The sequence below is a fragment of the Pleurodeles waltl genome, chromosome 9 (assembly GCF_031143425.1).
Source record: "Pleurodeles waltl isolate 20211129_DDA chromosome 9, aPleWal1.hap1.20221129, whole genome shotgun sequence".
Taxonomy (NCBI): Eukaryota; Metazoa; Chordata; class Amphibia; order Caudata; family Salamandridae; genus Pleurodeles; species Pleurodeles waltl.
This window is the reverse complement of record NC_090448.1, coordinates 508,368,325-508,395,209: the sequence shown is the minus strand read 5'-3', so window position 1 is coordinate 508,395,209 and position 26,885 is coordinate 508,368,325. Positions and strand designations below refer to the sequence as shown.

Sequence of the window (26,885 nt, the reverse complement as noted above, 5' to 3'; positions counted from 1 at the left end):
TCCAGAAGTCTGAATCCTTCCCCAGGACACGGCTATGGGCTGTACCCTGTGAGGTTCAACATTGTCGGATGCCACTCAGCATTGGGCCAGTTGAATTGAATTTGCTGCAGCAGAGAAGAATGTAGCAGGAGCTGCACTGTCTGCAGATCGGCTTGCAGGTAGGTCTCACTCTTGTAACGGCTGTCCAGGAAGAAATCTTCAAAAAGAGTTTCTAAGTCCCAAATGTTAGTGTTAGGCAGGAAGAGTACAGTCTGACACTTATCTGAGGGCTCAAGGACCTTAAAGACACCACTTAGAGGTCAGGACTCACTTCAGGAGAAACCACTCTCAAGGTTTAGGGCAGGTCCAGTTGGAATTGGTCTGCTAGGCTCTTCAGGAAAGTGGGCAACATGCAACGTTTGTGTCTCTGTAGCTTAACCGGAGGTCAGCAACTGACCCTTGGAGTCCACTTTTTAGTCCTGGGTACAAGAGAGAGTAGGTTCAGCTCTTGGGGATCTCTTTACAGGTCACAACAGCTGGTGTAGTCTTTCTTCTGTCTTCCACAGGTCCTTTGATGTTCTCGAGAGTGTCTTGGGGGTTGCAACATATATGCCTATTGCCAGCCAGTATTAGGGGGAAACTCCTAGCCACCTCCTAGACAATTAGGTACAAAATCCCAGTGGTGACACTTCCCACTACTTCCTGTGTTTTTGTTTTACTGTAAACTAATCCACAGCGCCACTCTCTGCCCAACACTAACCTTTTGTCCCCTGTACAGAGGTTCCTGTGCCCACATAGAGTTGGGGCTATGGCTAATGGACAAACCCTCCCTTCAGGTCACTCAAAACCTGTTCTAGAGACTGCCCCTCCTCTACTGGGATCGGTGTCTGGCCGCCTAGCAGGACAATAGATGGACAAGGCCCAGATGTGAGCTATAGCTGCCTAGGACAGGGTAGAAACCCTTTAACATTAATTAGGTTCCTGGGTACAAATCAGATGCCATCCTGTCAAGGAGAAAAACATGACCCTACACCCATACCATTTGCCCAGTTTTTGGGACCCATCGAAAGTCAGGAGTCAATGAACACTCCAGAAAGGCTGTTGCATCCTGATTTAGGTATAATGCATTGTCCTTCCTTAGTTTCCATAATACCTGCAACTCAACCAGTGTGTGTGTGATGTCATAGAATGTTTATTTATGCCTGGAGAGATCCGTTGGAGAGAGTAGTCTGAGAAGCAGGATGATGCTCCTGGTTAGGCTTTGATATAACATTGAGATGACATCTGTAACATGTAACGTAGACTTTATTCTTAAAATAAACTTCACCATAAAACCTCCATTACTTGCCTACTGAGGATTTATCTTTGATTGCAACAATGGTGATGAGTTGGAACAAACCTACATGTGGATGGAGAGTGAAGAGAAAGATGAAGTCTACCACAAACAAAAAAAAAAGAGAGATAGAAGCCTGAAGCAAAGAAAATTGCCCTGGAAGCCCCATCAGCGTATTTTTCACCAGACATCCTGCAGTCATCAATGACCTGGGGCATTTGACCTGTTTGAGTTTGAAAGGGTGTCCTGATTTAGTGTGATTTGGTGCCAATAAGATTTAAGTGGCATATACAGCAGTTCATTGCAGCAGCAGTACATGCTGGTGAGGAGTGAACCAGCAGCTCTGATGAGCAAGGTGTGCAGCAAGTGTGAAGTGTGTGGAAGTCTCCTTAACGATACACAGAATAAGACTGTCCCTGACTAAAGTGAATATGGATTTGGGATACTCAAGAAATGGTCTGCACCATATACAGATTTAATTGGATTGAATTCCATAATGAATGCAAGTGTTCAGTTTAGTGGGCAGTGACAGTTGGAAGCGTGGTATTTGAATGGCCTGCATTGTGAGGCAGTCACATTGGTGTGACGTGTCTGCATACCAAGAAGCTTGAGTGCCGTGACCTGAGCATTTTATTCAGTCATGCAATGGCCATTTAATGTGGCATGCATTGTGTCAAGCAGTGTTTTGCCAAGTGCAAAAATTCATTAAATGACTTACGCAAGTGGGGGAGCAAAGTGCAAAAACACTAGCGGGACAGCATAGGTGGGATTCAAAGAATGCCTACCATCCTCACACATACAACTGTTGACAGTAAGTCAGAGAAGCAGATTTACAACTATGTGCACGGTCACTCAAGGAATAGTGCGTGTGAGTCCAGTTCATAAATTGACACTGAGAATCTGAAACACTCTGCACTAAAGAAAGCACCAGGTAACTTTATTCTGAGAACGCGCCAACCACATAGCAATGAGTGTATCTGGAAACAGGCATGCACTGCCTTGACGGTTGGACTCACACTCTGATGAAGGACTATAGAGCATGAGCATGGAATCTTAACATCCTTGATAAACAGAGGAGCGCCAGCACCAGAGTAAAATAAGAGTACCTCATTGTGTAAAAAAGTAGTAAGCTGAAGGAGTGGATTTTCTGTGTGAGGTGTGGCTCAACAGAGAGGAAAATTAATGGCATTCACTTTAAATGTGAGGAAATGCACTATGGCATTGTGTTCAGTGAGAAATTGATCACCAGGATGGAGAGGGTTTGTGAGGCGTTCAGATGAGGAGTCGCACACTGGGATTTAGAGAACTTGACTCACTTTGCAGAAAATGTTCTTATAATTGTGACCAATAAGTGATTTGTTACTGTGATATTGATTATTTATGTACTATGTCATGTTATATGAATTTTGCATGAGATTTTGGAGAAAATAATTGCTAATGTTGTTACTGCCATACTGTGTTGAATTTTATGAATGCTATGTTGAAGTTACGTACGCAGGAGAGGATAAATGTGTATGCGGTGTTCCTGTGTGGAATTAAGTGTAGAGTAAGGATCAGCGAGGGTGAGAGATATTTGTCAAGTTCAAAGTAGTGTTTTTTGGTGCAAGGATGAGCCAGAGTTGGAAGATACCTACTGACTACTGTAGTTATGTTTGAATGTGGTTGAAAGAGATCTTTTATTATTAGCTACCTTAGTACAAATGGTTAAAATTTAGCCATTTTGTTATATGTGATTGGGGTTGTTTCTAAGTTTAAGTAAGGGCCTGTTGCAAGTATGAGCAAGGGTTGAAAGATACCCATTGCCACATGCACTTTGTTTTGGGAGGTGTGGTTCTATAGTTTAAAGTTCCAAGTTTATGTAGTATCCTGTTGTTTGGGATGAAGGAGGGTTAAGAGACATCCTTGCCTATTGTGTGAGTGAAGGTGAGTGGAAGACAACTGCCGGGTTTGATTTTATGTAGTATTCTGTTGTATGGGATGAGCGAGGGTTGCCTACTGTTATGCATGTGCAGTGGTTGAAAAAGACTATTTTAGGAATTGCTACCTGGTTGAAAGAGACCTTTTTTATTAATTGCTACCTGAGTACACAAGATGCCCTGTATTTTGGGGATGAGTGTGGGTGAAAGAAACCTTTTTCTATGGTCACAAGATGCCCTGAGCTTCAGGGATGACTGTACGTTGAAAGATACATCTACTTTGTCTACTGCAGTGAAAGATACTCTTTTAATGTACACAAGATGACGTTGGGTCATAAGAGACCCTTTACTTACGTCTTCGATGATGGTTAAAAGATATCCATTATGTATTTTTATTATTTTCTAAGGAGGTAAATGTGTTACCTCCTAACGTAGGTATAATGCATTCGCTCTCCCTAGTTTCCATGATACCTCCTGCTCAACGTGTGTGTGTGTGATGTCATAGAAGGTGTATGTATGCCTGGAGAGATCAGTTAGAGAGAGTGGGCTGAGCAGCAGGATGCTGCTCGTGGTGGGGCATTGATATAACAATGAGATGATGCCTGCAACCTGTAACTAAAACTTTATTCTTCAAATAAACACTATCATAGAACCTATGTTACTTGCCTACCGCAGATTTATCTTTTATTGCAACAAAGGCACTTTCGAGACAGGTAGGAAATTGACAACTTTCTAAAAGTGTCATTTTCAAGATGTATGAAATCTGACTTGACCATTAAATTAAATTTCAAATTACTTTTAAAATGAGTGCTTGAATAATTTTTCTATCTATCTCCAAATTCGAAGCTAAGCATTATAACTTATTATAATGTAACCCAGTGCTTTCCTACGGGAGAGCCAGCCTTATCACAGTGAAATAAGACTTTGGAGCTTTCGCTCTGCCAGGACATGTAAAAAATAAGTTACATGTCCTAGGTTTTAGATACAGTTCATGCCGCTCTATTGGGATGTCGGGCTTATTTAGAGGTGACTTTTCATTATTAAAAAGCAAGGTTTGTTCCCGGGAAAGATTTATTTTGCCAGGCTGAATTAGCAGCTTTTAAACACAGGCTTCAGGGGTAGGCTGCACACGAACTTTGCACTGTCACTTTAGTGGTAGCACAATATGTGCTGCAGTCAACTAGTGACATTTAACTTGAAGGCCCCAGTTACACTTTGTACTGTCGCATAGATTCTCATTATGCTAATGAGGCTACTGGATTTGGGAGACAGGATCACATGGATTGTGAGTACTAAGTATGATTTCACACCACATGATGCATGTTGGCCTAATCCGGGTTCTCCAGCTAACTAGCAGTACCTTATCTCCGGCTGAGATGATTGTGGCAACCAGACGCATGACAAGAAAGACTCCTCAGGAGAATCGTGGTCGATCAGATCTCATCCTTTTCTGTCAGTTACCAAAAGGCTCATACAGACAACAAGGGCAGAATATAGTTCAATAAGGATTTAATAAAGTAACTGCATCTTAGAAAAACAGAAATGTATTGCAATAACTAGGATGATAAAACACAATAAAAGCAAGCAGGTGACTAACAGAGTAAAATACAAGAACAGTTCTACCATACTGTAACTAGGAGTGATATATATATTTCTCCTACCTACACTATGTATGAGAACAGCGTTATAAGCCTAATCTGCCCCTTGGGTTTCCCCCTGGAGGTATGTCATCCCTCAGACCTGGAGGAAGAAGCCTGTAGTCTAGAGAGACACCACCCCCATGTGGATCAGGGTTCCGGCCATCTAAGTAGGTAGCTGCAGTGAAGCAATCAGCAATCAGCATACAGTCGTCATCTGGCTGGAATCTGCCTCTAACGTGACTAGGACACAGGAGTGTTTTATAATAAAACAGCTGACATTCTAAGAAATAGTCCCCACGTATGAGTGCCTGTTTTCTGTGAATGTTGGAGACACAGCATACCACTTTTGTTTGAAACCCTATCTGACTGTAGCCTTGGAGAAAGCACAAAGTGAAATAAGTGTCCTACTAAGAACGTGATGCTTTCATAGGTGAAAATACAATGAGATAAAGAAAATAAAACAGCACTGCAAATGTGGCTATTGCTAGAAAAATAAAACTGGATTAAAATTGCACAGCGGCAGGCCTAGTAGGCTAAAACGTATCTAAACGTGGCTAAAATAGCTATGCAACAATACCATATACTAGGAAAATAGAGGTAAGTAAACTATGCCACTGAAGATTACAGCCATTTTGAAAATATTTTAGGGGTCACAGCGCACGCATTGCACCATGGTTAGCAGTGCTCTAGTGCACCGAGTTAAAGAAACAGAAGCACCAATTCAAGAAAAATGGAAGTGGTTATACAAAAAGAAGCATTTTCTAATAATTCACCCACAGCATTAGATTTGTGTAACACTTTCTGAAAACATCTCTTTATTACATGGTTTTCCAGTTTTGATTATCACAGATTGTGGCTCTCAAGTTGTGACTCATTTGTGGATTAAATCGATTAAACAAATTAAGGCTGTTCATTGTAAAACCATCTGCAAATAAAGAGCTGTATTCACAAAGGTAAATGTGCACATGTAGATTTACTTAATGTATATTTACTTTTCCGCTTTATAGCAACTTCACAACTTTTGGCTATTCACAATTTACAAGTGTAAATTTACTCAAACCTGTTGACCTATATGTCCCCACCTCTTTGAATTCAGGGGGTGGAGCCTAATTTACCACTGTAAAATTACTACTTGTAACTATTCCTATGTACGGGGAGATCTCCACTACTGGGGTAGACATCTCTTTATGGTAAAGTATAAGAAAGAAATGTAATGATTATGAACCTTAAAAGAAATTAGTAAATATTTTTTATCTAAATACTAATGCAAATTAATTTTAATATTTCTAAACAGAGAACAATTTTAAAAATGCTCAGCATTGACACCTATAAGAATTTTTTAATAAATATTTAATTAGTTGGACTACAATAAATTAAAATTCCTTTTCTTAAGAATTAAATTGAAAATTCCCACCCAAAGAAGAAAATATATATTTGTGATCTAGTAAACGTTATTGAAAGTTATATGTGGAATTCAAATTATTTTTACAATTTAAAGTTATATTACAGTTACAATAACTCATTTTTAAATTGCGAAAATATCATTTGCATATTTTATAATAAACTAAATTATATTTATAAATCATTTTAACATTAAAAAAAGACTATTCATATTTTTTAACATTTAAAATAAGTTAATTTATTTTAAAATTAGACCCTACTGGGTTATTTAAGTCTCAGTCTCCATTATTTTCTATGAGAAGATGGTTTAGTAACAGTGGTTGGCCATGTTATGTTTTGCAGATTTGTAGAGCAGCCTATCACCTGTTTATTCATAGCATAGCTAGTTTGACACTTCCCTTTTCTACCTCACTTTTGGCTGCCATTAATGTTGTTATCATATAGTGAAACTCCCTCTAAGGGACCCTCCATATTACAACTGTTATCTCAGATTTGAGCCACAATTAGTAAGTATTCAGACACCTTTAGGTAGCTAAGTTGGCTAAAAAGAAGTCAGCATATACCAAGAGGCACCCCGGTTCTCAATATAACCTGGGGAACCACTAATTAATTTTCAATACTAGTGACTCACCAAAAGTGCACCGCTACATTGTAGGTTCCTTTTAGATTTTAGAATCTGCTGGGACTGTAGCTGTGAGACTGCAATTACTGTGGCAAATTCATCCAGTAGCACATGCCTGCTGAATATTCCTCCTCAACCTCCCCCCATGAAAGATGGGCCACTGAAACATAAGGTATACAGTCCTTTCTGGATGTCAGAGCGTAATATGTGCAACTTGAATATTTGGTTGTGTGTAAAGGTCATGCGATTTCAGAACGCTCCTGGGAGCCCGCCTCCTTTACTCATGCCCCCAGGTGATTAGGGAAATTCATTCTAGACAGCTGAATAGATCAAAACCCTTTACAAACCCACAGAGGTAGAATGTTCTGGCAGAGGTGTATTGTCAATAATTCAGAAAAAAGTAAAGTCAACAGCATGGCAAATTAGAGTGAGTCACTTACAGGAAGGTCACTGAATTGAGTGAGGAGAAAGAGACAACTACATTTCCCATATAGTAAGAAATCTGGCAATGTTGTATTAGAACCAGACCCCTAATCCAACTATGTATTCACTTCTGTGTTAGAAAGTCCATGCCCAGGGCAGCACAGGCAACAGGACTACCTCAGCTAGAGGAAAATATGCAGTATCTGCCTGGTAACTTTCGGTTTGCACCATCTTCTAGTTTCTCTCACCTTTGCTATTTTCTCCCTTTCCAGATTCCTTTGGGTTAGTGGAATTAGGCAGAATCTATTCTCCTTGCTTGTTGGTTTGAGTAGTTACTTACTCTCCCTGGAATTCACGGGCTTCATCCCTGTATTCAAGTTGGCCTGGGGCTCATCAAGCTGAGTACGCCAATATGTCTGTAGCCAATGAGAATTATTGTGGATAGGTTTGGATACGTTTGACACCATATATTCTCAATTTTCTGTTATTTTTCTCTCAAGACCCCATTATCTGCTGAGCCGGTCTACAATTTAGATGATCTAAAGAAGCAAATGAGTGGCACCTCTATGTCTCTCTCCCTGCCTCCATGTTCCCACTGTTTATCTCTGGTTCCTGTGTACATGTTCCTCACTATTGATGGATTGAGTAGGTGTATTGGGATTCTCAACTTCATTGTAGTCCTCAAAGGCAAGTTTGGCATTTATCATGTTATTTGGTACGGTGGTACTCAAGTTTCAAGACTGTGTGCTTATCCATCAAAGAAACTTTCAAAAGTGAGTGTGCCAGGATAATTTCCTCCAAATTAAGTGGATGGTGAATCCAGAAAGGGGGTTATCAGAGAGGCTCAGAAAAATATTTAATAAGATCGACCAGAAATGAACATAGGCAAAATGCCCAATTGAGGTACACACATTTATAATAATAAACACTGTCAATTACAAAAGCATTTTTATTGTTTGAAGGATACATGAGTTTGTCAGCTTGGCATTATTTATTGATGGTTGTTGTAACATCAGTATAAAAACAGATGTAATTTTGTTTTGAATATTTTTACTTTTTGAAAAATATAGCTTTGGGCATTCTGTGTGTACTTAAACATGAGGTGTATATCAATATTTTTATTGTTTATCCATGTTAATGTATTTTCCTGTTTTATAGAACTGGTGGACTCCTTGATCACAGGTTGAGAGATGAAAGAGTACTAAACACTATTTGTAAAAGTGATGTGGTCTTTCATTGTTTCCAGGGGAATCTTTTGCAGTTGTTAAATACAGTGAAGGTCCCATGTTTGAGAAATGCTTCACCATTAACAGGACTACTGCATAAAATATTAGTCCAGCATCCTACCTATAATATCCAACAACACGTGAATCTGGGCAGGATTCCAAAGTGGAGAAAATCATGGTGGCTGAACACTGTTGTACAAACACATTGTCTTTGCAATTGTTATTATGAAAACAAGAAAATCAGAACCAGCCATTGCATGAATCCAAATAATAAATGTTTAAAAATAAACTTTGTGAAGAAATGCAATGCAATGCTAGTGATATAGAAATGGTAAAGCATGATCTTATATTGTTTACATATTAATTGTACATACTGTTTTTCTTGTACAGAAGAACTTCAAAGCAGTTAGACTCGTAGTTATCAAATGTCTGCCTAACTTTCTGAATGGTCTTCTTATCCGTCAATTCTCCATACATAAAACTGGAAAACAAAAATTACTGTATATTTTAACAGAAATATAACTATGTTAAACTACAAAGTTTTTTTCAAATGCATGCTTAAGTTGTAGTATATTCACTATATTCTGTCATCATCCAGAGCAACATCACTAATGTCACTACTAGATACAATAAAAGTGGTATAGATTAGTAGAGTTGCGATACAATTTGCACCATACATGTAATAAAAAATGTAGACGAGAGATGCACTGACTCAATGAAGCGAATATCAAAAGATAAATATACACCTTTCATATTCATTTTCTGCTGAGTTTGGTTTGGTCCATACTTTGCATTAATGGCCTGATGTATCTTAGGACAGGACGCAGACCATTAGGTGCATATTTCATAGACGGGTTGTGAGCTATCCAGTATTTTTCAATATAGCTGACATACAATTCCATTGCATCATAAATGGATATTCACAGGAGGTTGCAACACCTCCTTCCTCATTACCATTAACCCCTTCGCTGCCAGGCTTTTCCCCCTCCCTGTGCTGAGCCTTTTTTAGGCTATTTGGGGCAGTTCGCGCTTAGGCCCTCATAACTATTTGTCCACATAAGCTATCCACTCCAAATTTGCATCCTTTTTTCCAACATACTGTGGATTCTAGAGGTACCCAGAGTTTGTGGGTTCCCCTGGAGGAAACCAAGAAATTAGCCAAACTACAGCAAAAAAATCGTTTTAAAAAAAAAACAAAATGGGGAAAAAGGGCAGCAGAAGTAGGCTTGTGGGTTTTTCCCTGAAAATTGCATCAACAAAGGGTTTGCGGTGCTACAATCAACATCTTCCCAGCTTTCAGGAACAGGCAGACTTGAATCAGAAAACCACATTTTTCAACACAATTTTGGCATTTTACTTGTACATTCCCCATTTTTACAATTTTTTGTGCTTTCAGCCTCCTTCCAGTTAGTGACAGAAATGGGTGTGAAACCAATACTGGATCCCAGACAGCTAAACATTTCTGAAAAGATGGAAAGATTCAGAATTCAGCAAGGGGTAACTTGTGTAGATCCTCAAAGTGTATCCTACAGAAAATAACAGTTGAAATAAAAAAATATTGAAATTGGAGTGAAAAAAAAAGGCCATTTTTCTCCATGTTTTCATCTGTACATTTTTCCTGCAAAGTCATATTTTCAAAAGCAATATACCGTTATGTCTGCTAGACTCTTCTGGTTGCGGGGATTTATAGGGCTTGTAGGTTCATCAAGAACTCTAGGTACCCAGAGCCAATAAAGGAGATGCACCTTGCAACAGGTTTTCATTGTATACTGGGTATACAGCAATTAATTTGGTGAAATGTAAAAAGTGAGAAATAGGTATCAAGAAAACCTTTGTATTTCCAAAACGGGCATAAGATAAGGTGTTGAGAAGCAGTGGTTATTTGCACATCTCTGAATTCCGGGGAGCCCATACTAGCATGTGAATTACATGGCATTTCTCAAATAGATGTCTTTTTTACACACTGTCTCACATTTGAAAGGAAAAAATGTAGAGAAAGACAAGGGGCAATAACACATGTTTTGCTATTCTGTGTTCCTCTAAGTCTCCCGATATAAATGGTACCTCACTTGCATGGGTAGGCCTAAAGCTCGCGACAGGAAAGACAACATGGACACATCACATTTTTACATTGAAATCTGTCATGTTTTTTACAAAGTGCCTAGCTGTAGATTTTGACCTCTAGCTCAGCCGGCTCCTAGGGAACCTAACAGACCTTTGCATTTTTTAAAACTATACACCTAGGGGAATCCAAGATGGGGTGACATGTGGGGCTCTCACCAGGTTCTGTTACCCAGAATCCTTTGCAAATCTCAAAATTTGACCAAAAAAACACTTTTTCCTCCCATTTCAGTGACAGAAAGTTCTGGAATCTGAGAGGAGCCACAAATTTACAGACACCCAGCGTTCCCCCAAGTCTCCCGATAAATATGGTACCTCACTTGTGTGGGTAGGCCTAGCGCCCGTGATAGGAAATGCCCCAAAACACAACGTGGACACATCACATTTTTCCAAAGAAAACAGACCTGTTTTTTGCAAAGTGCCTTGCTGTGGATTTTGGCCTCTAGCTGAGCCGGCACCTAGGGAAAACTACCAAACCTGCACATTTTCTAAAGCTAGACACCTGAGGGAGTCCAGGGAGGTGTGACTTACTTGGATCCCCCAATGTTTTCTTACCCAAAATCCTCAGCAAACCTCAAATTTAGTCAACAAAATTAAAATTTTCATACATATCTGTGTGGGATCACCTCACCGGGACAAATTTCATACCGCCCAACATTCCCCTCACTCTTCCGGTAAAAATTATACCTCACTTGTGTAGGTGGGCCAAGTGCTTGTGACAGGGAAGAGCCAAAAACATGTCAAAATTGAGGGGGAACCAAAGCGGGTCCAAAAGGGCAGTTTGAAAAAAACATTTTTAGGCTGACAAGTGCAGCAGAATTGTTATCGGTATAGATGAGACAATGCTGGGTAGTAGGAATTTTGTGGATTCCTGCAGATTCCGGAAGGTTCCATCACAAAAATGTGGGAAAAATGTGTGATTTCCAGCAAAGTTGGAGGTTTACAGGACATTGTGGTTAAGAAAATGGTGTAGGGTGCATGTGAAACACACCACCCTGGAGTCACCCAGATGTTTCATTTTCAGATGTGTCTAGGTCTTGTGGATTTTTCTACATGGCAGCGTCTCAAAGTCCATAAAGTGCAGCCCTCACATTCCAAGTGGGACGATTTTGAGAGTTAGCCAAGGTCTCATGGCCCAAATATAAAACCAAAACCCAAAATAATCAAATGTCCTCTTGCTTGCCGTGGGAAAAGATGTTTTAGTGTGCGGGAGAGAGCTGAAAGACTGTTACCCCCTTTACTTGGGGTGGGGGCATAACCAGGCCCATACTGGTTGGTAGGCACCACCCCACTATTTTCTTTAAATTCCCTGGCATCTAGTAGACTTTCTGCCCTCCAGGGGTGTGGATCAGGGATAATTACCCTATCTGCCCACTGGTGGGCAGAACAACTTTGGCCCCATTTATTTGGGGTGGGGTAATGGCCATACGCCCACCATCTTTTTTTGGAGAAAAAAAATCTTCCTTGGTCTCTGGTGGGCTTTCTGCCCCCCCCCCCTTGGGGGTAGATGGGCCTTCCAAAAATAGGCCAACCTGCCCCCAAGGGGGGCAGATATGGCCAACAGTAATGTGCCCCTATGGGGAGCGACCCTTACCCAAGGAGCTGCCACCCAAAGAAAACACACACACACCAATCTCTGGTGCCTAAGTGATTTCTGCCCCCAAGGGGAGCAGAAATGGGCTAAAATAAATTCCCCCCAGCAGGGGAGTGACCCTTGCCTGAGTGGTCGCTCCCCTTGCGTAAAATTGGCGCAAAAAAAAATCCCCAGTGCCTAGTGGTTTCTGCCCCACCTTGGTGGCAGAACAACCTAATAAAAATAGGCCTGGCCCAAATATAATTTGTCCCCCCAGGGGAACGACCCTCACCTAAGGGGTCGCTCCCCACCTCTGAAAAAAAAAAATGAAAAAAAAATCCCTGGCGCCTAGAGATTTTTGCCCACCCCCGGTGGCAGATCGGCCTAATTATAATAGGCCGATCTGCCCCCGGGGGGCAGAAAAGGGCAAAAATATTTTGCCCCCCTGGTGAGCGCCCCTTGTTTAAGGGGCCGCTCCCCTTATGCGCAAGTATTTATAAAAATAAAAATTCCCTGGTGTATAGTGGTTTCTGCCCCCCTTGGGGACAGATGAGCCTCATAAAAATAGGCCGATCTGCCTAAAAGGGGGGCAGAAATGGCCTAAATACAATTTGACCCCCAGGGGAGCGACCCTTGCCTAAGGGGTCACTCCCCACCTCTAAAAAACAAGAAAAAATATATATATTCCTGGCGCCTAGAGGTTTCTGCCCCCCCCGGGGACAGATCGGCCTAATAACAATAGGCCTATCTGCCCCCAGGGGGAGCAGAAATGGTCTAAAATAAATTTGCCCCCCCAGGGGAGCAACCCTTGCCTAAGGGGTTGCTCCCCTTGCGTGAATTCGCCTTAAAACTCCCTGGTGTCTAGTGGTTTCTGCCCCCCTTGGGGGCAGATTGGCCTCATAAAAATAGGCCGATCTGTCCCGAAATGGAGCAGAAATGGCCTAAATACAATTTGCCCCCTAGGGGAGCGACCCTTGCTAAGGGGTCGCTCCCAACCTCTAAAAAACAAAAAAAAATGATCGCTGGCTCCTAGAGGTTTCTGCTAATAATAATAGGCCGATCTGCCCGCAGGTGAGGCAGAAAAGGCCTTGAAAACAATTGCCCCCTTGGGGAGCGACCCTTGCCCAAGGGATCGCTCCCCTTATGCCAATTTCCTTTTTTGAAAAAATCCCTGGTGTCTAGCGGGCATTTCAGCAGCCAGATCGCTTCACAATCTGGCTGCTAAAATGCTCTGAGAGACTTCAAAGGGAAGAAAATTCCTTTCCTTCACTTTGAAGCCTCTTAGGTCCCCATCACATGATCAGAAGAGAAATGCAAAGCATTTCTCTTCCGATCGCACTGGATGCTGAGCTTCCAGCGCGATAGGGAGGTGGCGTCTGATGAGGTCAGCGGGCGATCGTGCGTTGACGTCATCAGATGTCACTTGGGGGGTCAGAGGGGTCGGGGTGGAAGGGGAAGGGCTTCCCTTTCCATCCCTGCCTTGAGGGGGAGGGATGGAAGCCCACGGAGGGAGCGTCCTCGGCACAGGAGCACTGTGCCAGTGGACGTAACCATTACGTCCACGGCACAGAAGCGGTTAAGGAGGCAGCAGGCATTTTGTGATCCACTGGGAATGTAGGTGAACGGAGAGATGAAGTCATACAAGGGACAGCAGACCTCTAACTCAGCATATACATTCCTTCAAAGTGAACTTACTTTAAGCAGCCAATGTCCTTTGAGGAGATATATACCATGGTAACTCTGAAATAGGTGGGAGACACTGTTTTCATGCTGCCATATGCTAGAAAAGTATTTTCCAACTCACGAAAAAGCTTTTGCACATTGCACCAAGGTGTTTTGATGTAAAAATAAAAACTGGCTGTGGGCCATGAATTAACTTGTAAATCATGCTCTATGTTTCTGAACCCGGTGTTTCAAAACACTGTGAGCCATTATGGTCACATAAAATATTATTCACATTTTTGCCATTGAAGATTAAGGTTCACGATAATGATTTTTTTTTTTCTGAAAATTCATGAGAATGATGCAGAGTACAGGTGGAGTTAATTTAGTGTCAATATGCGAATTCAGATTCCTTTCGTATGATTTATTTCAGTTTATTTCTTCACATGCCATACAATAAGTAAATAAACAAATGGGTATAAGACATAATAGCACACACATATATTCAAATAAAGTTTATCATCGATAAGAAATAATTCAATAAACGCATAAGGGTACAATGTAATTTAGAAGGCACAAGCTGCATTATAATTTCTATAGTCTGGGCAGTTCTGAGATCCTGAAGTAGATAGCTCAAGAAGACCTCTATAACTTAAGGCGTTTGGGAGAGCTTGATTAAAATTTGTGCTTTTGCAGTGTCAGCAAAAATGATGCAAACCGGCGCAGTGGTGAATTGGGGTATATTTTCCAGCTCAAAACTTATCTTTGGTTGGAATGTAGCCCCAAAGTAACGCACAGTGGCACGTGCCTTACTTTCAGCTTAATGGCATTCCATGGGTGGTATATGGGCATTGTCATGCAGTCTCCCATGTATTTTCATGGACAGCCCTATCAACTAATATTTGTAGACAGGGCATTGCACCAAATATATATGTTCCCTTACCTTTGGTATAAAGTTGGAAAAACTTTTTTCTCCTCCACTTTTCAAAATTTTAATGGGCTGTACTGCATTGTTTTGTGGCAGTATACTACAAGGGTGTGTGCAGTGCAGGGCAGTCTAAGGTGCTCCATTGCTGGGGAGGAGAGCAGCAGTTGTGCTTCTTCCCTTTATGCAACTAAGTACATAAATTTCAGTTGCTCTGCTGCATGACTTATAAATAAATTTGCCTCTTGGCTATTAATCTCTAGGTTCGTCAAATGTAATTTCTTGTGCACAAATTAGGCCAAGGAGTTTGTAGGGACGTACCCAAGTTTAACTCTTCTTTCCTTGTTCACACACCATAGCGAACACAGAAGAGTTTTAACCAGTAACTCTTTAGTTTTGAAAAGTGGGGAAATGAAATGTAGTTTGTCTGCACTGACACCAGTATGACAATCGCACATACTTAAGTGGAACCTAATTCATATCCTTTTATGTTTATTGGCCCCAACCTAAATCTCACATACAGAGAATGTGAGTTTGTAGTGTCTTGCACGTTTTAGGGTGGAACCCTTTTGGCTTTGAGTGGACTCTGTTGCAGTGTGATGTAATTGCTAGAATAGTATGTATTGAAAACTTGGTTTATAATGTTGGAGTTCACACAGAGGAATAAAGAGGTCTGATATATTCATTCCTGGATACCGAGGCTTAGGAGGATGTTATAATTGGTGACAAGATAGATAAGTAACCAGAGGAAAGACGGTGTTCTCCCAGAGAGTTTGTCTAGGTCTACGCAAACTGCTTGTGCATGCCACATGTGCCTTCATCAAAGTGCTGGGTTGACGGTTGGAGTATGTGGAGTGAAAGCGCAACTCCAGCCGGTGTGAAGCAGTTGAAGATAAAGAAGGTTTCACTGAGAAGTCTATGCATCACTGGTCAAGAAATTATGACCAAGGCCATAATAAAAGGTACTACTCTGCCACACAAAATACAATTATATCAACTGAGCATTAAGGGTAAAGGCGGATACAATCAGGTTTACAAAGAGCAGTCAAAGATAACTATAACTCCCAAAAGAATGTTCTGAACATAAGTGCAGCAAAGTGGAGATCAACCAGGTGTCAGAAAAAGCAAACTGAAGTATAGAAAGGATGAAATAAAGGGCTTAGTGATCCATTATACAGGGTAAATGTCTTGTGGCTGAAGGTGGCTCCAAGAGAAGTTCCTGGGCTTTTGAAAACAGAGTTATCTACACCTACAGCGGTCGGAAATTTGGCAGAAGGCAGTTCTGTCAATAGAGCCCATCAAGGATGACCCTAAGGCTGGTCCTTTGCAGGGCCAGGATAGGGGCATGAATGGAACAGATCATGATTTCCGGCAAGAAGAACCAGTGAGAGCTCCAGTTGAAATGTCAGTCACTTCTGTGAACAGTTACAAAACTGTCACCTTTCTGAAACAACCACCACCTTTCGATACTGCTCAAAGAGCTAAATATTTTTGATAGATGGACTGCTTGGATAGAGACATTTGAGGACTTCATTGATGCACTTAAAGAGGCTGATAACAGAAAGATGATAAAAGTATTTCAAAAATCATGCTGCTGATAATGTGAAAGAAGTCTTAAAGAAAATGTTGAGAAGTGATGAAGAAGTCAAATACCATCAGATTAAAAATGCTTTGAATATCATCTGTAATCCAGCACCAAACGTTGGTTAAGAAATATACAATTTCAGTCAAGTTTGTCAAAGAGTTGGAGAAACCGTTTTGTGGAAATACTTGATGCACTCATCAAACACTGTAAGTTCAATGAATTTATCAATGAAGAGGCTATGTTATTGATGGATGCTTGTCCGATTTATTTAGACGACAAATGGTGAGAGAAAGTCTTAGGTCCTCATTATGAGGCTCGCCGAGGCAGTCCTTCTGCAGCGGAGCCGGCAGTAAGGACCGCAACATTACGAGTAGTGGGGCTTGACAGAAGCCAAGCCTCCACAACTCCGCCTGGCCCATCCGTACGGTCGCACCACCGCAGCCGGTGGTGTGCACCTCTAACCTGGCAGCAGGCCACAGCCTGCCTGCTGGATTACGAGGCTGCAAACCACCAAGCTTTCCATGGTGGTCACCCCACCACGAAAATCCTTGGCGGTCACGCACCCGGCAACAGGAAACTCCATTCCTATGTCCAGCACACACATGCACACACCCCCCAACCCTTCACGCACACATGCATTCACATACACACTCATTCAGCATATGCATACATCCACACAGACACCCCCACTCACTCGCAAACATGCATTCATACACCCCCATTCACTCACATTCATCCCCAGACACCCCATACATGTGCACACACACACACACACATTCACATTCACTAGCATACACGCACACATTCACCACCGCCTCTGCAGACACACACAAACGCACCCACACATACAGACATTTCGGACTCCCACTTACCTTCTCCGTCGAGAAGGAAGTCCGGAAGGGGCTGGGTCCTGGTGGTCTTGAATCGCCAGCACCATCACGCCATCAGGACTCCGCCAAACCATATTACGGCTTGTAATACAGCAGGTGGAGTCCTCCTGCCGTGGTGAGGCTAGCGATGCACCTGCCACTTCGGAGTTGGACTGCCGCCCAGAAATGGGTGGAAGTCCTCCAAGGACTCCTAATATGGCAGGCAAAAGACCGCCAGCACTAGTGGTCTCTTGTCTGCAGAAGCTTTGGAGGTTCTGGAGAAGGACTGCTGAAGTCATAATGAGGCCCTTAGTCTGGAGTGAGTGTTGATTGCTGCCAGAGCTGAGGGGTGTACTGAGAGACAAGCTGCTGACATGGAGGCCGGAAGGTGCTGAGAGTGAATGAGTTGTGAGTGTGAAAAGTAAGCCGAAGCAAAAGACGGAAGGACACAAAGTGATATCCACACATAAAAAGAAGTTATGTGTTAGATGTGCATTTTAGTTCCACAGGAAAGAAAATGTCCTGCCATTGGACAGATATATAAAGGCTGTGGGAAAGAAAACTATTTTGTGATGATGTGTAAAGTGAAGGAAAAAGTAGGTGCTTCATGGCGTAAAGACAAAATGTTTGCCAGAACGTTCCAGAAACAATGTTCAATGCACGTCCACAAGGCCAAGAGGCAACATCCGTTTCAGCAAATTGACCCTGAACAAGGTTGATCGTCATCTAAATCACCATCAAACAGTTCTTCCTTCTGAATATCCAGTGAACGTGAAGAAAGTAATTGTGCCATGTTGATGTTTACGTTAGAGAAACTTGTGCATTCATGACTGGTCACATGTAAGGAAAAATGTCAGTCAAAGAAAAGTCGATATGCCAAAGCAGCATAACAACACTATCCAGAGAATACCTTGAAAATAAATGGTTGTTCAATACCTTTCATTATTGACAGTGGTGCATCGATAAGTATAATGTCTGAAGAAAAATGCAATGAACTATCTCCATTAGTACAGCTTATGCCTTTGAAGACCAAACTGTATACATGGGCTTCATCGATGCCCCTAAAAAGTCGAATGGCAACAGTGAAACCTAAGAAAACAAAGGTACAAGTCCTGATTCATGTGCTTTAGGGTACAGTGTCAAGTGCACAGCTGCTAATATGGGACTGATTTCTGTGAATTACAACATGAATGTTCATCGCAAAACAGTAAGTCAATTCCCTTTGTTGTTTTATGGTTTAGCAAAGTTTAAGACCTTGAAAGTAAAGCTGCATATTAATGAGGGTGTCCATCCTGTTGCTCATAGACATAGACAAACTGTTTTTCATTTACAATAAGCTGTTGAAAAAGAACTTGAATCAAGGTTAACCAAATTGTTACACATATGAACTATGCAAGTGTGAATTTCACAAAAATAATTCAAAATTACACTTAACGCTGATACCGCATTTTGGCATTAGTGCAAATTTGTGTGTTATGGAAACAGCCCATGCCGTTTGTTCACATTGTTACTGTGCACGCGTGATATGGTCTTTACCTCAACAGAAGCCCATTAACATGAAAGCACAATCTTGGAGATGCTGTTGGATATTACGCAAGAGTACCCTGGCGTAGGCAGCATTTTGTCCAGGCCTAATATGAAGAAACCACAGATAGCTCTACATCTCTTAGTCTCTCTTGAAGCACACCGCCAGTTGGGTTTAATCAGGTCTGAGAGAAAATAAAATTGGTCTTACTGCAGCAAATGTGGTGATACATTTAATACTAAATTCTTTCATCAGGAGGGCTACTGGTGTATGTAGACTGTGGCAGATTACACAGTTTCTCCAAAAAATGATTTGAACTCATCTTCTAAATCAAGATCAGACATCCCAAACTAGTTTGGCAACATACAATTCACTGGTGTAAACTGAATAGGGGCTGAGAACTGGTGGCCATACATTTTGCAATTTTTAACTCAAGGGATTTGAGCTGTGTTAGTGAAGATAGGTTTATTAATTTTGACAAGTGCACCTTCATAGAGATTCACAGACCCAAGTAAACACATCTTTGCACAGAGACCAATCTAACTTTATTCATTTAAAAATGTATTTTATGGATAAAAGTCTGCCTGCTAGACATAATTTTACATTTTCTAGTACAGAATGTAAACCTATTCTTAAATCAGTTTGGCTCAAATGAGTCCTGCAGTGCCCTACAGATGTTTGATGCTGGTCTTTAATGAACTTAGGGCCTGATTCTAACTTTGGAGGATGGTGTTAAACCGTCCCAAAAGTGGCGGATATACCACCTACCGTATTACGAGTCCATTATATCCTATGGAACTCGTAATACGGTAGGTGGTATATCCGCCACTTTTGGGACGGTTTAACACCGTCCTCCAGAGTTAGAATCAGGCCCATAGTGTTATATTATGATGAAAATGGAGAAATTGGGAAATCATTGACTTTAGGGACTTGTAGACATGGCAGCAGCCAAATCACAGATGAAGATGTTCAATAGAACATGCACCCGCCACAGACTATTTTTTGTAGAAAATTAAGATTATTGCAACCTGGAGCCAAGACTAGGGAAGTGCACCAGATCTACAGTTGTAATTAAACAGGTGTGTCACTGGCAAAGTTGAAATATCCAAGGAATATTGCTTTAAAAACATTTAAACTGCTAACATCACCAGCTTCCCAGCTTTCAGGAACAGGCAGACTTGAATCAGAAAACCCACTTTTTCATCACAATTTTGGCATTTTACTGGAACATACCCCATTTTAAAGATTTTTTGTGATTTCAGCCTCCTTCCAGTTAGTGACCAAAATGGGTGAGAAACCAATGCTGGATCCCAGAGAGGTAAACATTTCTGAAAACTAGACAAATTCTGAATTCAGCAAGGGGTCATTTGTGTACATCCTACAAGTGTTTCCTACAGAAAATAACAGCTGAAATAAAAAAATATTGAAATTGAGGTGAAAAAAACAGCCATTTCTCTCCACGTTTTACTCTGTAACTTTTTCCTGCGATCTCAGGTTTTTGAAAGCAATATACCGTTACGTCAGCTGGACTCTTCTGGTTGCGGGGATATATAGGGCTTGTAGGTTCATCAAGAACTCTAGGTACCCAGAGCCAATAAATGAGCTCCACCTTGCAATGGGTTTTTATTCTATCCCGGGTATACAGCAATTCATTAGCTGAAATATAAAGAGTGAAAAATAGGTATCAAGAAAACCTTTGTATTTCCAAAATGGCCACAAGATAAGGTGTTGAGAATCAGTGGTTATTTGTACATCTCTGAATTCCGGGGTGCCCATACTAGCATGTGAATTACAGGGCATTTCTCAAATAGACATCTTTTTTACACACTGCCTTACATTTGGAAGGAAAAAATTTAGAGAAAGACAAGGGGTAATAACACTTGTTTTGCTATTCTGTGTTCCCCCAAGTCTCCCGATAAAAATGGTAGCTCACTTGTGTGGGTAGGCCTAGCGCCCACGAAAGGAAATGACTCAAAACACAACGGGGACACATCGCATTTTTTCACAGAAAACAGAGGTGTTTTTTGCAAAGTGCCTACCTGTGGATTTTGGCCTCTAGCTCAGCCGGCACCTGGGCCTGGGGAAACCTAGCAAACCAGCGCATTTTTTAAAACTAGACACCTAGGGGAATCCAAGATGTGGTGACTTGTGGGGCTCTGACCAGGTTCTGTTACCCAGAATCCTTTGCAAACCTCAAAATTTGACCAAAAAAACACTTTTTCCTCTAATTTTGGGCGCAGAAAGTTCTGGAATCTGAGAGGAGCCACAAATTTCCTTCCACCCAGCGTTCCCCCAAGTCTCCCAATGAAAATGGTACCTCACTTGTATGGGTAGGCCTAGTCCCAACGAAAGAAAATGGCCCAAAACACAACATGGACACATCACATTTTTTCACAGAAAACAGAGGTGCTTTTTGCAAAGTGCCTACCTGTGGATTTTGGCCTCTAGCTCAGCCGGCACCTGGGGAAATCTAGCAAACTAGCGCATTTTTGAAAACTAGACACCTAGGGGAATCCAGGATGGGGTGACTTGTGGGGCTCTGACCAGGTTCCGTTACCCAAAATTCTTTGCAAACCTCAGAATTTGACCAAAAAAACACTTTTTCCTCTCATTTCGGTGACAGAAAGTTCTGGAATCTAAGAGGAGCCACACATTTCCTTCCGCCCAGCATTCCCCCAAGTCTCCCGATAAAAATGATACCTCACTTGTGTGGGTAGGCCTAGCGCCCACAAAAGGAAATGGCCCAAAACACAACGTGGACACATCACATTTTTTCACAGAAAACAGAAGTGTTTTTTACAAAGTGCCTACCTTTGGATTTTGGCCTCTAGCTCAGCCGGCCCCAGGGGGGGCAGAAATGGCCTAAAATAAATATGCCACCCCAATCCCCCCCCGGGGAGCGACCCTTGCCTATGTGGTCATTCACCCTGCGTGACATTGGCGCAAAAAAAAAAAGATCCCCGGTGCCTAGTTGTTTCTGCCCCCCTTGGGGGCAGATTGACCTAAAATCGGCCGATTTGCCCCCAAGGGGGCAGAAATGGTCTAAATACAATTTGCCCCCCAGGGGAGCGACCCTTGCCTAATGGGTTGCTCCCCATCTCTAAAAAAACAAACAAACAAAAAAAAACACAAAAAAAAAATTGCCCTGGCGCCTAGAGGTTTCTGCCCGCCCCCCCGGGGGCAGATCAGCCTAATAACAATAGGCCGATCTGCCTCCAGGGTGGGCAGAAATGGCCTAAAATAAATTTGTCCCTCCACCCCCCAAACCCCCTAGGAGTGACCCTTGCCTACGGGGTCGCTCCACCCGTGTGACATTGGCGCAAAAAAAAAGATCCCTGGTGCCTAGTGGTTTCTGTCCCCCTTGGGGGCAGATTGACCCAAAATCCGCCGATCTGCGGGGGGCAGAAATGGTCTAAATACAATTTTCCCCCCAGGGGAGCGACCCTAAGGGGTTGCTCCACAGCTGTAAAACAACAACAACAACAAAATCCCCGGTGCCTAGTGGTTTCTGCCTCCTTTGGGGGCAGATCAACCTAATTAAAATAGGCTGATCTGCCCCCAGGGGGGCAGAAATGGCCTAAAATAAATTTGCCCCCCAGGGGAACAACCCTTGCCTAATGGTTTGCTCCCCTTGCGTGAAATTCGTGAAAAAAATAACTCCCTGGTGTCTAGTGGTTTCTGTCCCCTTGCCTAAGGGGTCGCTCCCCACCTCAAAAATGCAAAACAAAACAAAAACAACTCCCTCTGGGCTCTGTGCCCAGGACGTAATGGTTACGTCCTGGGCACACAAGCACTGTGCCTCAGGACGTAACCATTACATCCTGGGTACAGAAGGGGTTAAATACCTAGATGAAGCATAAAGCTTAATGAGTAAACTCTGAACAACTGATTGTCATCTTGAAGTAGAATAAGGCTATGATGATTACTAAGAAGAATGATTTTGTAGTGTGGGCCAATAACAATGGTCTCATCACATTTCCTTGTGCATTACATGAACGTAAGTCTAGATGGGGTGGGCAAGATCTCTGTCCAGCTTCTACTGGTCATCACCTAGCCAGCCTGCAGCCAACACCTACAGGCAACACCAAATAGGCCTCCACCAGCATGTGTCCTGGTGAATTTTAATCACACTGTGCCATGTTCAGTTTGTGTGTTCCCTCTCCTCCACCGAGGCATTAATCCCCCTCATTGCCAATGTTGTGTCGGGAGACATAGGGGCTCAGATTTTTTTTTTTACATCTCTATATTGTCATTTTCAAGGTAGAGACAGATACATAATAGGCAGCATTAGATCGTAGAACCACAGGAAGAATTCGATTGAACAATCATGCAAGAAATCAAGGTCCTAAACGACTGTAACATATGGGGTTTCATGTGCGAGATAATATATATGATCCTTGTATAAATTACTAATACCATAAGAGATCAACAATAACATAAACAACAACAATTGTAACGCTGGCTGGTAGGTGGGAGAGACTTCCCTAATGGCATAGAGAGACTGGAGAGGATACTACAGGAACTAATGTACAAATTAACATTGTTCAGGAAATGATTAGAGGTAGGTGAGAGAGTCTCTCATGTAATGTGTATGGAGAGTGTCATATTGGTGACTGTAAAAGTCGAAAACTCATGACTCAGGGAGAGAAGGACAGTCCAGGGAGTGATTCTTGTGAGAGGAAGAATGATGCAATCTGTCAAAAAGCTTCTGGACATATGTGTCCCAAAGCGTGATGCCACCCGCACCACTGCACCCAATGGAAGCAGTTGATATAGCATAGGCCTCTGTCACCATACATATGTGTCACCCTAAGCCATACCGACATCTCCAGAGGCTGAGCTACCTTCCAAGACATGACTATCAGTTGTTTAAATAACATTAACAATAAGTCAGCCATTCTCAAGTAATGTTTAGAGGGTTTCATATGCTTGGTGACCCCCAATAAACGGAGTAGTGGATCTGGGGAAAGCTGTATATCCATAACTATATGGATGTACTCCAGTACTTGGGTCCAGGTTTTACCAGAGATGCGTATTCCCACACCATATGCAAAAATATGCCATCAGCATATCCATATCTGGGGCAGGTAGAAGGAGTTCCTGGGACCATCACATGGTGATGGTGTGGAATGAGGTAGGCCTGACGGAGGTATTTAAATTGTGTGAATTTAAGAAACGCATTATGGGACACCTTTTTGATGTGGCCTAATATCATTGCCTTTTTGTGTCTGTAAAGACTGTGCCCAAGTCCGTCTCGTATCTAGTTCTGCCTTTAAGCGCCTGGTTCACGCCTGGCGCTAGGAAAGCCACATAAAGAAACAACAAAGCTTTGCAATCTACACCATGGGTAAGGAAGAAGTGCAGCCCCTGATGGAGCAGAGGCTCTGTCTCCATCGACCATGCACCCCTAATGACATGCGCTAGAGCATGATAAGTGAGGAAGGAGACCACTCCCAGGTTGATGGTGTCTTCAAGTTGTTGAAATCTTTTTAGGGCACCACCTTCAAGAAGTCACCCAGTTGGAGCAGTCCCGCCTCCCACCACAGACCGGGGTTGTGTCCATTTAAGAGTAGCCTTGATGCAGGAGATCACAGAGAGGAATCTGTGGTGCATAAGGGGGTGCTGTGTGATTGGGTTGCATATATCTATTCCATACCAGTTTGGCAATGCACAATAACCTAGGTAGCTCTTGGATTGGGTTTCCCGCCATTGGAGTAGATTTCCATTTCCAAGCTCACTAAATGCCAAATTAAATTCTCCCACTTTGTCCTTCACCAGCCGTCGCATAGGCTATTGCAGCTGCGCTGCAGCAAAGTACAGTTCAAAATCTGGAGTGCCCATGCCCCCATCCTGCAAAGGATGATGCGTACTTGCTGGCTACCAGACCAGTTCTGATTCGAGCCCAATCAGTTACTTACAGAAGCCCCTGGCAATATGACTGGGAGCGTTGAGAAAAAGTGATAGGAACCGCGGAAGGATAAGCATTTTGTCTATAGCTACTCGGCCAACAGAAGATAAAGGTGGCTTCCTCCGAAAGACGCTCGAACTTTGTATAGAAGACAAGGCCTTGCCATGGTTGCCATCTAACAGATCCTTATCAGTGTGGTATACATTAGTCTCTAAACAATGAAAAGAGCTGAAGTGCCAGGGAAGGTGATCTCACCCCAATGCAGCCCTCTCTGTGAAATTCAAACCCCTGAGAGGGGGTAATTGCCAGACTTACCCCAGTTAACCCGGAGTCAGTTGGGTCTCCAAAGGTATCCAGCAGGTCACAAAGGGCAGACAGGGATTGAACAGATAAATTAGGATATCATCTACGTACAGTGAGACAGTGTGCCAGTGTGCCCAAGAGGGGCCCCTAGTTGAGAGAGCTGCAGCCAGTAGTTCTAAAGCCAAAGCAAAGATGATGGGTGAAAGGGAGCAAAACTACCTAGTACCCCTCATGATGGGGAAGGAGTGTGAAGCGTGAAGACTCTGATATTGTTTGCCATAGAGGCCTTCTCTTTTTATCACCTGTTTCATGCATACTTATAATTCTGCTTTTTCTTCCATCGATGCCTTTAATCCCTCTCTTCCATGTGATGCTCCATCTGCTTTGTTTTTCCTCTTATTTGCACTGCTGATGTCTTTCCGCTCTGTGACTTTGCTCTCCTTCCTGTTTAAGCCTCTCTTCTATAGTTGCTTTGCATGGGAGCCTTTGCTTTTTACACCATGTGTGTACATTCAATCCTTCCACCATGTACTCATTTTCACTTAAGGGAGGAATCACAAGTGTGTGCAAAATTCCCTCATTCCCACCAATGCTATGACTTCTTACTGCCGGGATAGGTAGTTATGGCCTATGTATTATTTACACTATTCCTACCAACTTCACCCTTGCATCGGCAGGAAAACTGTGACGAAATTGCTAACAGAAAGTGAAAGGTCAAGGAGTGTTCTTCACCATGTTATTTTCTAGTATATTATTGTTATAAACACCCATGTTATGCAATCCTTGTTCTCCCTAAACATGCAAGAAAAGATATATACTGAAAAGTATAAATTGCAAAGTGTAACAAAAGTAATTCATGCATAGGTCTTACTTAAAGAAATTCATTTATAGTGTTTCTGGCAAGCAGCCCACAAATTAACCAATATCGCATCACTATTTTAAGTTTCAAGATCCTACTCCGTCTCCAAACATTGCTCATTACTATAATAGTATAATAGAATGTATTTTCCAAAAACATCACAGGCTTCACCTTCTGGTGTCCTTCTAGAAAGTTGGGAGCTCTCTCAGGTACAACCTGGGAAGCTATTACTATACCTAGCAAGAAGAAAGTACCAGAAACTATTTCTGGTTGGTACATCTCTCAGTTTACACTCTCCAGCTCTTATCAACCATATTCAAGTATTTGGAATTACTTCCATAACACATGCTGGACTCAAATCAGGGAAAATTCCTTTCCAAAAAAGCATATAATCAGGGTACTCACAGAGCAGACATCCCCAAGTGTCTTTGGAAACCTTGTAGTGCCTATATTCTTTGCTTGCATAATAAATGCCTAAACAGTTTGAGACTATCTAAGGTATAGCTGTTACAGATAAGGACACTGGATTGATTTATATATAAAATTCTCCTAGTATAGAATGCATATCACTGCAAGAACTTGATATCATTAACTGCTGCGTTTAACCATGTTCCATATTTATTTGGTAACATTCCATTCATAAATCAAAAAGGAATACATAAAAATAAGCAGAAACCTTTCTCCAAGTAGTAACAAAATAGTTAGTTATCTCAAGCTTACTCTTTCTTTGGTCTCCTTAACCACCCCTTAGAAAAAAACACAAAGCTGAACCAACCTATAGCACACATTTAATGTGGTAATCCCGATTCCTTTTGTAGATTCAAAAAAATCCCATGCCATCCTTCAATAAGATTCTTCCCTTTCTTCTCTTTAAGACAGTAAAAATACCCAATGGGTTCCATTAGAAAGGATTCCTAAATTGTTATAATTTTTGTTGAACCATAATGGGTTTAAATCAGTTAATGGAGAAATAATATTTTGGCACCTAACATTTTAAAAACATCCTAATACACTA

The 26,885-nt window shown here is 42.0% G+C and overlaps 1 protein-coding gene across 1 annotated transcript in view; it reads right to left on the bottom strand.

Annotated features, from left to right (window-relative positions):
* KCNH5 (potassium voltage-gated channel subfamily H member 5) overlaps window positions 1-26,885 on the bottom strand; it is a 703,848-nt gene that overhangs the window by 598,892 nt on the left and 78,071 nt on the right. Inside the window, exon 3 of the mRNA XM_069207374.1 lies at window positions 8,915-9,021. Coding sequence (XP_069063475.1) covers window positions 8,915-9,021 — 107 coding nt within the window. The remainder of the gene's footprint in view (window positions 1-8,914; window positions 9,022-26,885) is intronic.